The 13,470-nt window shown below is 46.1% G+C and overlaps 1 protein-coding gene across 3 annotated transcripts in view; it reads left to right on the top strand.

Moving 5' to 3' along the window:
* Nucleotides 1-13,470, top strand: part of ZNF423 (zinc finger protein 423) — a 194,252-nt gene that overhangs the window by 51,506 nt on the left and 129,276 nt on the right. For 2 of the 3 annotated variants that reach the window (XM_052686737.1, XM_052686740.1), the window contains one exon: nt 1,545-1,625. The exons of the other annotated variant lie outside the window; for it this stretch is intronic. In XM_052686737.1, coding sequence (XP_052542697.1) covers nt 1,545-1,625 — 81 coding nt within the window. The remainder of the gene's footprint in view (nt 1-1,544; nt 1,626-13,470) is intronic. 3 annotated transcript variants of the gene reach the window in all.

Below are 13,470 nucleotides of genomic sequence, written 5' to 3'. Positions count from 1 at the left end.
TGTTTCCACGAAGACAGTCTGGAATGTTGCTTGATATTTACATATCTTACCATGAGGAAAAGCAGCTTTCGAGTTCAGACCCACTGATTTGTTCAATAACCACAAGAATTTTTGTTCAAAGCACTTGAAAAACACATTTTTGTTTAGCTCACCTGGAAAGACTTGCACCACCAGGATGAGAATCTAAGGAGTGCTAGGAAGAGCGGTGTGTTTAGAGATGTTCCCCACCACGTGAGCTGCGTCCTGAGTTGCCCTGTTTTCTTTTGTCTCTAATGCCTGCCTGACATATCTGAAGTTGTAACACAGTGCCTGACCTCTGGGCAAGCCAGAGTTTCATGTCTTAATCTGAAGCAGGGTGTTCAATCGTGTCTACATGGCTCCAGATCGATACAGGTAATATTTGTAGTGATAATATCACCAGCCTGATAATACAACATAACTAATGACTTCCTCTGGGATGCTGAAGTTAGGAAGGCATTGTAGCTCAGGAATGCTGCAGGATTATAGGGGCTCACTCCAAAGAATAGGATAAACCATCTATTTCACCAGAATCCCTTAGAAATTCATTACAGTGGGCTGAAGTTATAATACAGTTTGAACACAGCTTCTTTGACATGTAAGAAAGTAACAAACAGCTATTTCCCCCCCTTGCTTTTTCATGCATTTCAGGCTTGTTTCTTTGAGGACAAAACACTGCTGATATCTAGACATGTCTCGTGGCATAAGTGTGCAGCATTCCTTTGTTGCCAGCCTGGTGGAGGTATTCTCCTGGCAGCATCAGGAGCCTCCGTGCCCTTTGCAAGTGCTGGGTGCCCCAGATGCAGCCTGGGGGCTCCTAGTACCTGAGGGATCTGTGAGGGGTCACAGTGGTGACTGTGCGTGGAGAGCGGGCATTTTGTGTCCTCACTGGTTCCTGGCATACTTGATTTCCTACCCTCAAGGTGCTCTTGAGCATGACACAGAGAGCACCTTTAAAATCTGCCAAGAAGAGACAGAAACACCCAGTGCATATGCTGGATGTGTTAAGCTTTTAAAATCAACTTAAAACTTGCTCCTTTCCCATGTTCCCTTCACTCCAGAAGACTCAGTCATTGCCACCTACGTTACATGCAGTCCTTTCTGTATGTTTTTGCACACTCTTTTAGTGTAGATGTTACAACTCATCACAGCACCATGTACAAGAGTGCTTGTGAACTTGCAGATGAGGGTGTTCAATGGATGCATCAAGCAACTATTTTGCAATGCTGAGTTGTTTGTTGTCTGATGAAAGGTGGCTACAAGCCCCAGGAGCTGCCGTTAGTCCACACGTGGTGGTCTGGTTTAGCTCCTGTTTTTATTGTGTTGTTTTTGCTTCCTCCGCCCATGCCAGCCCTTTCCTCCTGCTGGGTCAGCATAGCCTCATGTAAACCTTTTTCCTGTGGTTTCTCAGCTGAATGTAGAGTGTTTTAAAACAAATTAGTGCACCAGTGAACTGGACAGAAGTAGGTTACGCTGGGGTCTCGAGCATTTCATGAGGTCCTCTTCTGTTGTTGATAACTTTACAGGTTGTCTGTTTCAAACAGCAGCAGAGCTATATATGGATATTGCCAGCTGGGAAGCGGCTGATTTTTCTAAACTACTGTACGGTAGGAACTAGTTTATAATTAAAGTCTTGCAGTTACTCCTGTTAAATGCCCTGTAACTTGTACACTAGGCTTGCATTTGAAATGAGGTATTGTAACTATTTCATGCTAGTGTATAATTTTGCATTTTCTTGTCTTTCACCTGCTGCAAGAATTATAATTGCCATGCAACTGTATATATGGGATGCTCATCCAGAAACCATACACAGCAGTTTGCCAAGAAGTGACCACATCTCAGTAATGCTTTAATCAGGCAGTACTTTGTACTACTTGGCTTCTACTTGACAAAGATAGACTTCTTGAATGTATTTCCCAAATTAGCCTTTCCTTAAATTGTAATCTTTTGTTGCACCTGATTGGCAAGTCACAGATTTTCAGGTTTTTTTGCTGCTGGTGTTGCTTTTTTAAACTAATGAATTACTGATCATCCTCCTCAAAAGAAACTGAAGTACAGTTGTGAAAAAGCAGTGTGGAAACTTAATTATACACCTAGCTTGTACAGCTGTGGCTCTAATGACCTACTGGCCCTAATTACTGCGTTGTGGCTTGGTCTGAGTGCTCCTGTCCTTGCCAGAATTTTGCTCCTTTTTCTTAACCTGACTAGTGTTTCAACCTAAAAAAAATAACATTTCCTTTTTTGTTCTTTTCTACATTGTTGTGCTGAAATGCAGGTTTCCTTCTTTCCAGAGGTCATGGCAGTGTTTTCAAAATTGGCACGAGAAAAGCTCTGTAATATAGCAAACTGTAAAAACACGGATTTTCCCTGGAGCCCTCAGCTCTCACTGCCTGGCTCTGACGACCAGTACCAGGGCAGGCTTCATGCTGTTGGTTCCTCGAGGGGCTGCGATCGTGGGGTCCTGTCCTTATGTTGTCTCAGCCATCCCCTCTCGGGGCCCACATTTGTCCTGCTGGTTGGCGTTTGTGCCTGCTGGTGCTGAGAGCTCTGGAAGGCTGGGTCCTGCAGCGGCAGGTGGGGTGGGATGCACTGGGCTGGGCTGCCTGGGAAATGCATGTGTGTTGCGGGGAATGCAGAGCATAGTCCTGTAGCTGAGCTGCGAGTTGAAGGCACGCAGGGGCACTTTTCAGAGTGTAATGGTGCGTGGTGACCTTGGAAGACAAGGTGGCTTCACGGCACAACCTGAGTGGTGTGCTTCTTTGCAGGGCAGCCTGCTGAGGCGGCTTCATGTAGCACCAAGTGAACCCCGTGTGGAAGCTCTGAGTTTGCGCAGGTTGCCCAGAGAAGTGGTGGATGCCTCACCTCTGGAGGTGTTCAAGGCCAGGCTGGATGAGGCCCCGGGCAGCCTGATCTAGTAGCTGGCAACCCTGCCTGTGGCAGTGGTTCGGAGTTTGATGATCTTTAAGGTCCCTTCCAACCCAAGCCATTCTGTGATTCTCTGAGGCTAGCTCGAGGGTTTTGCGGGCCTGCATGTGAGGGCTGGAGGAGCACGTGAATTTGGAACAAAGCTCGCTGGCCATACGCACACGGTGTGGGATTTGCTCAGTGGCCCAGCAGAAGCTCTCCTGTGGCGGGCACTGCGGCAGGCCCTCAGCAGCCCCATGTGAGCACCGGGCAGTGCGCGGGCAGATAAGAGCCTGCCAGGCCGCCAGCGCCGCCCCCCGCAATCAGCGTGGCCACCTTTATGCTGGGCCTCTGGGGACAGTGGCACGGGAGGCAGCACCGGGCCCTGCGCTCGCAGATAGGAGCAGTGCCAGCGCAATGGCAGGGCGCTGGGCCACGTGTCACCAGAACCCCGTGGGAGGGCGGCGCGGGCCACACCTGCCCTGCTGCAGCCTTGTAGCGACTGGGCAAACATATCTCAACTAAGAAGATGACTCTCCTCAAGCAGCGTGTGTCTTTGGCCTAGGAAGAATATTCACCCTGTCATTTTTAAACACACGGCCCAGGGAGGAGCGGAGGATGACATATTAGTATGGTTGTATCAGCAAGAGACTGTTTCATCCTTGCTACTTGAATTGAGTTTTATTTATCTGCTTTTGTCTGGCTCAGAAAGCAGTCTGCAAAGTGTGCACAGGTACGCATGGAAGTGCTGGGGTCCACACCATCCTGCTGCTGCCTGGAGCTGGGCTCCTGATGGTGAGGGGCTGTCTGCAGCCTTGGCATAGCACAGCATGGGCTGGCGGTGCGACGACAGGCTTGTTTCTTGGCGGTACAGAAATCCAAATAATACGTGGCTTTGCAGAAGAGGAGAGGGGACAGCTGTGGGAAGGTGCTTTCTATGCCCATGGAGGAAGGGGCTGCTGCTGCCAGCAGCTCCCCATGCTTGGGAACGGTATGAAAATGTGGAGGGGTTCTCCGCTATTTCATTTCAAGCTGCCTATGCCAAGCCCTGGGAGACGCTGCAGCCCTCAAAAGGGCAGATTGGAGCCCTGGTAGGTCCCTCTGTCCTACAGAGGCTGATTGTATCTCTGTAGGTAAGGGTGAGCACGGAGCTGGAAGCATTGGTATGGGGCTTTGGGGTCTTGAGGAGCCCATGAAGAGGCCTCAAGTCAGTTTGCAGGGCTCTCACTGGGGTCTCATGCGCCTAGACCCAGGGTTGGAGCCTGTGGCACGTGGCAAGGCACTGCAGGTAGTGCAGCGAGAGGGTGCAGTACCTCCATCACCACCAGTGCTACGACACGGCCATGTTTGTCTGTCAGTCCTGGGTCCTGAGCAGGAGGGGGACAGTTCTTGTCCTGATGGAGAGACCAGGCAGGTGGAGAAGTGATGGCTGGCCTTTAGAGAAAAAGCAAAGAAGGTTCAGTGTTTGTTACGAAATAAGCAAGTAGCAGAGCACTGCAAGCAATCCTCACAGAATGTAATTTTGCAGTTGGAAGTAATAGAATAGAAAAGAGTATTTCTAATGCTGATTTATTTGAATTTAAATAATATAATTTTAAAAAAAAAAGGGAGTGTGTATACAAACACTGTCAGGAATTTCTATCTTCCTTTTTTTTTTTTTAAACAAGCTCTAGAAAAAAATCCCTGCAGAAGTTCTGTAGTGCATATTTGAATGCTTTTGTTGTAGCCTCATTAAACTTGGCTTGTCTGCAGATACAGCTGGCATGTTATTAACTGTGCTCCAGGCTTGGGGAAGCCAGAAAGCAGCCTCCACCCCCCAGTGCCGGCTGGCTTTAGGGAAGCGTGCCAGCATGGGTTGGTCCTCTTCAGCCGTCTGGCTTTGGGAGCGCACGCTGGAGCATCCCCGCATGGCCCCAGGGTTGGGGAGCCCAGGGCTTAGCCAGCCTCTGGCACTGACCTGAGGGAGGGCCGTGCCACGTGCCCTGTGCCACCTGGAGCTGTGTGAGCAGGATGGATCCGCTGAGGTATGTGGCTCCCTTTGCCCGGGTGTCTGCATCCTCCAAAGGGGTCTCGCCCCTTTCTTTACTGTGGGCTGGCAAGGAGCAAATTAGCAATCATCTGCCAAATAGTGTCTCCGTTCTGAACGAACTCCTTGTTGGACTGAACTAGTCTGATAAATTGAATAAGGGAAATATTTTCCCTGCACCTGCTGGAGAGGCTGTTGCTCTCCGAGCTGGGTTTGTGCATCAGAAGACCTCCACCAGAAGTCTAAGCAGCTTCTGACTTCCTTCAAACTTCGGCAGTGAGCATGTGCCTCTTGAATGCTATTTCATTTAAGTAATTTTAATACTATTTTTGATGATGAGTTTACTTGTAAAAGTAGATTTCATAATCTTGATTCAGAATTGTTGAAAAGATAATCAGTAGAAATTTAAATGTAGTATGTTTAAAATATAGGTAATGTTATTCTTGCTTAATATGACCAGCTTTTATTGCCTTAACTAGTGAAAAATGGAGTTTTCGAGGTACCAGGTCTGTTCATGTTAGATACTTCCTTCAGCATTTGAGCGCTTTGTGATCTTTAGGCCATTTTAGACTGGTGACTCCGTTCTGACACAAGGAAGTACCAGTCTTCTTTTTATCATCATGGAATTAAGAAATCATTCTGTTTTGGCTTACGTTCTGCCTTCTCCTAGAAGGGGTGTTCCCTCCTTCCTTCCCTTACTTCTGTTGATATGAGGTTTGTGTTGTCTCTGAGAACCAGTGTCACTGACAATTAGAAGGATTCACTCTTAGTCTGTGCAGCTCCCACAAAGGGCACCCTCTGATGCTGCAGAAGCCTTGTATCATCATGAGAGAGATGGGAGGTCAGGGCTTGGGGGCGACTCTGTGCCATCTCTCCTTAGCAAACTGTCTTGTGAATGCGGTGTCCCCAGTCTGCCCAGTAACGTGTGACCCTGGTACTGGGGCTGAGTGCTCCAGGTGGGTTTTGTTATCAACACCTATAACACGGGATGACCTTCCTCTTCCTTGTGCCAGATTTTAGCATGTCGATCCATCTCTTCTTTAGGCTTCCTAAAAACCTTTCTCAGCATAACGGTGAAAGACTTTTTGGCTCATCCTTATGTTGCTGCTCAATTACTGTAGCCTTGCTGAGGAGGACATAAGGAAAGGCTGAAGAGACCCATCACTTTTCTCCTCCCCAGGGAATCTCTTACATTAAACATTTGAATAGTTTTTGAACGTAATTCCCAGTCATTTCCTCTACAGCGAACTCAGTTCACTTGTGCAGATTTTGTACTTAATGATATATCCTAAAATAAATGAGATTTGATATAATTTATATTAAATGGTCATTTTAGAAATCTACATCTACTAATTATTCATTAGAAAACTTGGAGAGACAGACAGAAGTAGAATAAATTCCTCTTATGACCTTGCTGTCTATAGAACTGTACCTGCATTCATGCTCTCCTAGCAAGAAAGGATGCAGGTGATTTATAGGATTCCAAACATCTAACCAGATCTGAACTCAGCATTCAATCTGCATCAGTCAGCCTTTGCAGCCAACCAGGCTAAAGCCAAGAACCAGCTCATCCTTAGGATAGCTGTTCAGTGGCTTTACTGCAGTAGTTGAAGCAGCTCACTGCGAGGGACTGCTGCTGTGGGTGCCCCAGCTCTCCTCAGGCAATGCTGTACCCACTGCCTGTGCTGTCCCCCTGCGGTCCTTCCTCTCAGGCGGTTTCCTTGCTCTCCTCACTGGACTCCTTCCTGGACTTTGACCATTCTGCACTGGGCTTAGAGCAGTATCCAGTGCCACTCCATCCCCATCACACACTTGCCATGCTCTGTGTTTTGAGAGCTTTTCCAGATAAGAACTGTAATCCATGAGATACTTCAGCAGTGTGCAGTACAGCTGCTGGGTGTCCCTTGCTGTATAGGGAGAAGCTGCCATCTTTAGGAGGCTGTGCTTGTGCCTGCAGTGCCGCCTGCTCCTGCAGCCACTCGCTGGCCCTGTCCACATCAGTGAGTGACAGGCGGGCACTTTGGCTCCAGGGAGCTTGGCGAGGGGCAGGAGGATGGCGAGGAAAAACAGTTTGTGAACTTGCCCTTCTGAGTCTGCAAACCCTTCTCTCTGGTGACTTGGGAGCACTGTGGCACTGCCGGCAGCTGCACCCGACCCATCTTCTGCTGACAGCAGTGTCACTGCAGAGCCCTCAGCTGCTTGAAGGAGCCACTCTGTGTGCACCGGGGACAGGGGAAACTCGAGGATGGAATGCTGCAGTGTGTGGGCTGCTTTGGGTTTTACTCCACGGATGTTATCCACAAATGTTTTAAATTAGGCGATCCTTGATAGTTCTGGTGGTGTGGAGCTCAAGCAGAATTTCAGGAAAAAATAAGTTGCTCTGTTAAAGCAGACATGAAAAAAAAATGAAGGGCTTAACTTTTGTCCTGAGGGTGATAGAACAGCACCACACAGCTGAAAATCAATCTGACCTTCACCCACGTGACACTGTTGTCTCAGTCTGTCTTTCATTTCCTTTGGTTGAGTGAAGGCCATGGCATTCAGTAGGGAGAAAAGCCAGAGGGAGGTGGGGAGAATCCTGTTTTCTCTGGAAGGGCTTCGGTGCTTGCATAAGTTGACTCTGTAAAGAGAGTCACTGCAAAACTTCTAATTATTTCTTTTTCTTTTCTTTTCTTTCTTTTTTTTTTTTTTTTCCAAAAACAGCAACTCAGCCCCTTCATCTCTTAATACTCAGGAATTACATTAAGGTGAAGAAGATATATGCTGTAAAGTAATTAATGAAAAAAATGTGTTTCTGGTGTAAAACATTCTGTTTTAATTTAATGTAGAATTAGTCGATGACAGTATTTTGAAATGAAGTCTTCGTGCAGCAACAGGAAACCTGCACATTCATTTAAAAACAGAAATTTGTACCCAAAGGGGAGAAAAAAGGCCAATTATTTTTTCCAGAGATGTTTTAGCATTCTGTGTTGCAGGCTTTGTCCAAACAAAGCGAATGTACCCAGTTACATGAGTATTTACATACACATCAATAAACCAATAGTTAGGGCTTGTGTATCAGCAGTATTATTGATTTCCAAAATACAGGTACAATTTCAATTGGTGGAATGCTCATTTTACACAACATCCTGCAGCAAGCTGTATGGGCAGCATAGATGGTAGACACTTTCCCACCTCATTTGCCCAAAGATGTGGAATGAACTTAATGAATGGGTAAAATTCTGTGCAGAATTTATTTCTACAGAAAACACCAACAAAGGGGAAAACTAAGTACATACATACATTTGTTGTTGTTTCAGGATGTTTTTTAGGGGGGAGGGGAGAGATGGACAGAGCTACATCTAGAAAGCCATTAAAGGTGCAATTCATCCTTTTTTGTCCAATCCCCTGCTTCTTCATTGGATTCAAACACAAAACGTTGCCAGATAATTTCTTCTGGAAAACTGGAAAACAGTAAATTTTCCACACAGCTTTTACAAAACTAAGAGTGCTGTGAAACCTGTGAAGTGCATCTTTTTCTAATTTATTTCAGCATATCCAGATAGCGTTGTTTCATGCCTTAGACATACACTGTTGCACGGCTTTGTATGGGGAGAGTGAGGGATACCTGCCATTCTCTTTGTTCGATAAATGTTGCTTGTTTTAGGAGCTCTGTAAGAAATGTCAACTTCTTGTTAAAAGGATAAAGACAGAGATTGGATTTAGCTGTAGAGATTAATCCCTGCTTCGTAAAGGTTAAGAATTAAACAATTTCTTCATTAATCTGTTTGGGATGTTGGAGATTAATTTGTGACTACAGCTTATTATTTAAGTGTGGTTTGTCAGATGTACCAACAATCATGGACACAGACCTTTGCTATTATTTTACACGTTATTAAAAAAAAATTCATCCAATTTAAAAGATGTTGGGACCTTTTCCTGGTGAGCTCTTCTACTCACGTCTCACTGTGATATGCCCAAATGCTATTTGCATAAATGTAGAATTTAATAAGTTATCATTCTGATTAACGCCATTAACTGCTTAACCACTGTAGAAATTGGCTTCCAAAGTTGCTTCGTGGTAGCTGTTGCTCTCAACGTCATTCCATTTGCTGTCTCACTGGTGATAATGGTATGCAAGGGAAAGCAAGAAGGTCAAGGATCTTTTTGTTTAGTCTCTTTGCACATTAAAAGTTCTATTATGTGTTTGTATTGCATGTGGTTTCCAGTCTGTTGGCTACAGAGCTTTCAAAATCCATTGATGATGAGTTTGTGAAGCTAAGTATATCTTGTGGGTTGTCACTACCAAGCTGTCGCTGTGTGCAGCAGTCGGGGCCAATGTATAACAAGTGTTTTTCAGTATGAGGAATTTTGAAACCAAATCAAATGCTCTTACAAAAGGGTTCACAAAATGCTGGTCTAGAAGGCAACAGAGGACACTTATACCTTGCTCTGTGCTGGTAGCGGGGTGTTGGGAGCGATGCTGCTCTGTGGGGATATGTGTCTGAGTTTGGGCTTTTTATGTTTTCTCATAGGGTTGGGGGATGGGTTGTGGTGCAGTCACGACTGACACAGCCGTCACAGCGCTGCACCAGCTGAACAAAGCCATGCCCTCGCAGGCAGGCTTCCCTGCCCAGCAGGACACAGGTGCAGGCATTGGGGCTGCTTCCCAGTGGCGGGGAGCGCCGTGCTGGGCTGTGGGATGCATCCAACCCCAGGGCTGGCACAACAAAGTGCCTGCTTGCATTCTGGAGCCAATAGGCCAACCTGTAGAAAACCAGCTTCAGCCAACAGTGGTTAATAGATTTCATTTTAATCTTAAGCAGTCACGGACACACTTTGATGTGTAAACTTGTGGCTATAAAAAGTGGAAGGAGCCACTCCTGATGTGCTGAGGCTAAGTGCAAACTCAGGCAGATGTCACTGCCTTCTTCCCAGACGTAAGTACGAGATAACCATTCTCTTCTAAAATGAAAGCAGAGATTTGTTCCAAACAATTCATGTTCTGACTGCATGAGTACCTTCACACCTGTCAGTTGCATCTAGTGTGCTTGCTCCCCAGGGCTATCCGGCGTCTGGGAGATCCTGCTGAGCCCAGCCTGAGCCCTGCTGCAGCGAATGCATGCGATGATATTCTGTTGGAAATGTGGTTACACCACCACACATCATCTCTTGCATTATTCTGTTCTGCTCCACTCTATTCTTGCTTTTGTAACTTTTGGTTTAAATACTACTCTCAGCTGTTTCAGGAGCATTGCAGCACTCTATAAGATGTCTTGCTGTTCACTGTGGTGCTGGTAAGCTCAAAAACATCTGCAGGCAGGGTCAGTACAGCCTGCTAGTCTTCAGAGGATATTTACAAAGTTTCATAAGGCTTGGACCCATATCCACACCCATACTAGATGCAGTGTCTACAGATTATCCCCGAGAGCCTCTTACAGCTTTGTTTGCATTACTATCTAGAGCTCTCCCACTGCCGAAATCCTCAGGAGGGAGCAGTGGTCAAGAGTACTTAGAAACATCTGTTAAAAATTCAGACAAACACTGCACTGTCCCTTGAAGCTGCTAGGAGAAGGGCAGTGAAATTTATCATGTGGTGCTATAGGAGGAAGGGACATATTTTGTTCCTTCTCTTTTCCTTAAAAATCAGTAGTTTGGCCAGTAAGTTTAGGAAGATGCCCCTGCAGGGCCTGCTTGGGCGGGGAGCTGCTTTTTGCCAATGTCACAAGCTCAGTCAAGAGCCAAGCTCACGGCCCAGTCTGTGTGCTTCATCACACATGTCCTGCTTGTTTCAAGGAGCCCCACGTTGATTGTGCAGCCCTAGAAAGTCATGGCGTTAGGAGATGAGGGAGTTTGCAGTGACTTTTCTTTCACTTGCCATCCTCAGATAAAAGGGAAGAAGTTCTAAAGACAAATGTACTGTAAGAGCTCTCTGGTTGCATACTGTTTTGTGCGTGGCTATGTATTGAGTGCAGGGAGTACTTGAGAAATATTGGCATTTGTCCCTGATGATACATCACGAAGTTACAAGCAATTTGGCAGAAAAAGACCCAAGTTTTGCGATGCGTGCGGTCAGACTTGCTATGAAGTTCTGCTTCACCACGGCCAAACCCAGGCCCTGCTCTGCATACAGAGCTCACCTCTCCCTGTCCCCAGGGCACAGCAGGGGCTGTGCAGGTGGCAGTGTGTGCAAGTGGGCTGGGATGGGCCTGCAATGGGGACAGTGGCTGCCTCTGCTTTCCCCCAGAGACGTGAACCAGGTCCCTGCCCTACCCAATGCAAGAAAGCTTCACCAATCTTAGAGAGACTACGTTGTATAAGAGAAACTCAATTTCCCTCTGAGCTCTATCTCTAGTCCAGTGTGATTCCAAAGTTAATAGGAAGGGACAAACAGTTAAGGCATATGACAGGCAATGTGATCACGTAAACCTTGTTTTCTTAGGTTGCCAGGCTGAAAAAAAATGAACACAGCACTTTTCAGAATAAATGAGTCGCTTCAAACTGAGACATGATGGACAATGTTGGCTTTGTTATCACACTGCAGGTAGCGAGGGGGCAGGGTTAAGGAGAATTTCCTGAGAGGTAGGCAAGTTGTTATTAGAGGGGTAAAGCTTCCTCTGCCATATGTCCTCTGTAGCAGAGCTTGCATTACCCTGGCCTTCCTCCTTTTAGGAGCCTTTTGAGGAAAAGCCTCTGGTGACAGGAACATCTCTCAGGTCTTTTCATCCGTGAGCTGCCAGGTGAAAGAATGGGGCTAGAGAACAAAAGATGTTCTGATACTGCAGACAAGCTTTTGTAGGATCTGCCACGTCAGCTGTCTCTTATAAGGTCTACTGTATTTTCTGTTGATGGTGCTCTTCCCCTGAGGATTTCCCCACACCTGGGAACGCCTGCCATAACCCGTGCTGATATTTTCCTCAATGCCTTTTATTCCTGCGTACAGATGGAGCTGGCTATCACGCACCGTCCTTGCCCTTATTCTGTTCTGCTCCTTGGCACTCCCAGCTTTCCTGGCTCAGAGCTTTCATCCCACCTCCCTCTCAACCTTTTCCAGGAGGGGCTTGGCAATTATTTATAAGCTGGCTTGTCCTGTTTTTTGACATTTTCAGTCTAGTCTGTGGAAGAGGAAAGCTAAATACATGCTCCCTGATTTTACAGGGAACAGAAAACCTGAAATAAATGTTAGTGGTCTCTGTTAGCAAGCTGTTCTTAGACTAGTTGTTTTTTTAAAATTTATTTATTTGGAAGCAAGGAACCTTTCCTTCATCATAAGTGGTCTTCTGAGTGGAGAAAATTGTAGTGGCCGGTAACCACCTCTTGCCTTTCATGTGCCTGGGGATGCTGTAAGTGCAGGCACCCAACCAGCTTGTCTGGTTCAGGGGCAGCTTTGTTCCCCTTGCCATCATAAAGCCATTTTTCTCCTTCCTCCTACCACATGTCAGAGTAAGAAGCACCCAATGATTTACCTCCTTCTTCTGCTCATTGTGTTCTGAGGCTTGAGATTTTCCAAAATACATCATGGTAAAGAGGCAAAGCTTTAATGATTTGGGCATTATAGCTCCTCTAGAGGCATTTTTAGATTCTCTGAATGAAATAAACATCTATTTGCGCTGAAGAGTAGCATTTTCTCATTTTGCTGCTGCAAATAGGTGGGAGGAGTGACTAACTGCTCCACTGGAAATACTAAAGTGGACAGTCTTGTCTGCAGCCCAGTACTGCAAGTTGGATGATACACAACCCCATTCCCCCCATCCCCTACCACAGCGATGCTGTGCTTGCTTACATGCATTGCATATGTGTGAGAGAATTATAGGCCTCCTGCCTGTCTCTTCCAAAGATAACTCCAAATACAGTGTATTCTCTATGGAGGATATACTCCTTCTGCACTGTTGGGAGCACAAAAATCACACTTCTTTTGCTTTTGACCAACCTCAGATAAAAACTGATGGTTGCAGTAGAATCTCAGTTTGAGTTTTTCGTTAAAAGTGTTCAAAGCAAAATACAGGGTGGAGGATCTGCTGTGAGCCAAAACTAACCTCCCTGTTCTTGCCAGTGAAGCTGTATTGCCAAATTTCACACAGCCGTGTTCTCTAGCACCTCCTTTGAACACGAGTGTGGTTCTGGAGGCTGTTTTGAAGCTCCCACTTGAAACACTCTCTGTGAGCTAGTGGAGCATTTTCTGGCACTTAAGCTTCTGTATCTGGTGGCAGTTTGTTCTGTGTAGAGTAATGAGTCATGGTTTGCTAAAGAAGAGACAAAAAAGGATTTCTTAGAAAATCCTTCAGAAAAGCAAAGATTATTTTTCAGCTGGAATTACTGCTGGTGTCAGTGGTGAAATCGGTGTGGCAAGTCACCTCTGCCGTGTTTCTAAGAATTACCAGATAGCGCAGCGGCTCAGATGAATGCTCTTTTTGTGTGGCTTTTGCAGCACTGACTTCCTTCTGGTATAGGGTATTTCTTTCATATTTTCTACTGTCTGGACTGGTGAGTATGGAGGCTTATTCCTTGGTATACTTTTATTCTTAATTATATATTTGAGTTAC

The sequence above is a fragment of the Tympanuchus pallidicinctus genome, unplaced genomic scaffold (genome assembly GCF_026119805.1).
Source record: "Tympanuchus pallidicinctus isolate F22 unplaced genomic scaffold, pur_lepc_1.0 scaffold22, whole genome shotgun sequence".
In the NCBI taxonomy this organism is placed as follows: Eukaryota; Metazoa; Chordata; class Aves; order Galliformes; family Phasianidae; genus Tympanuchus; species Tympanuchus pallidicinctus.
This window is presented reverse-complemented; position numbering and strand designations above follow the sequence as displayed.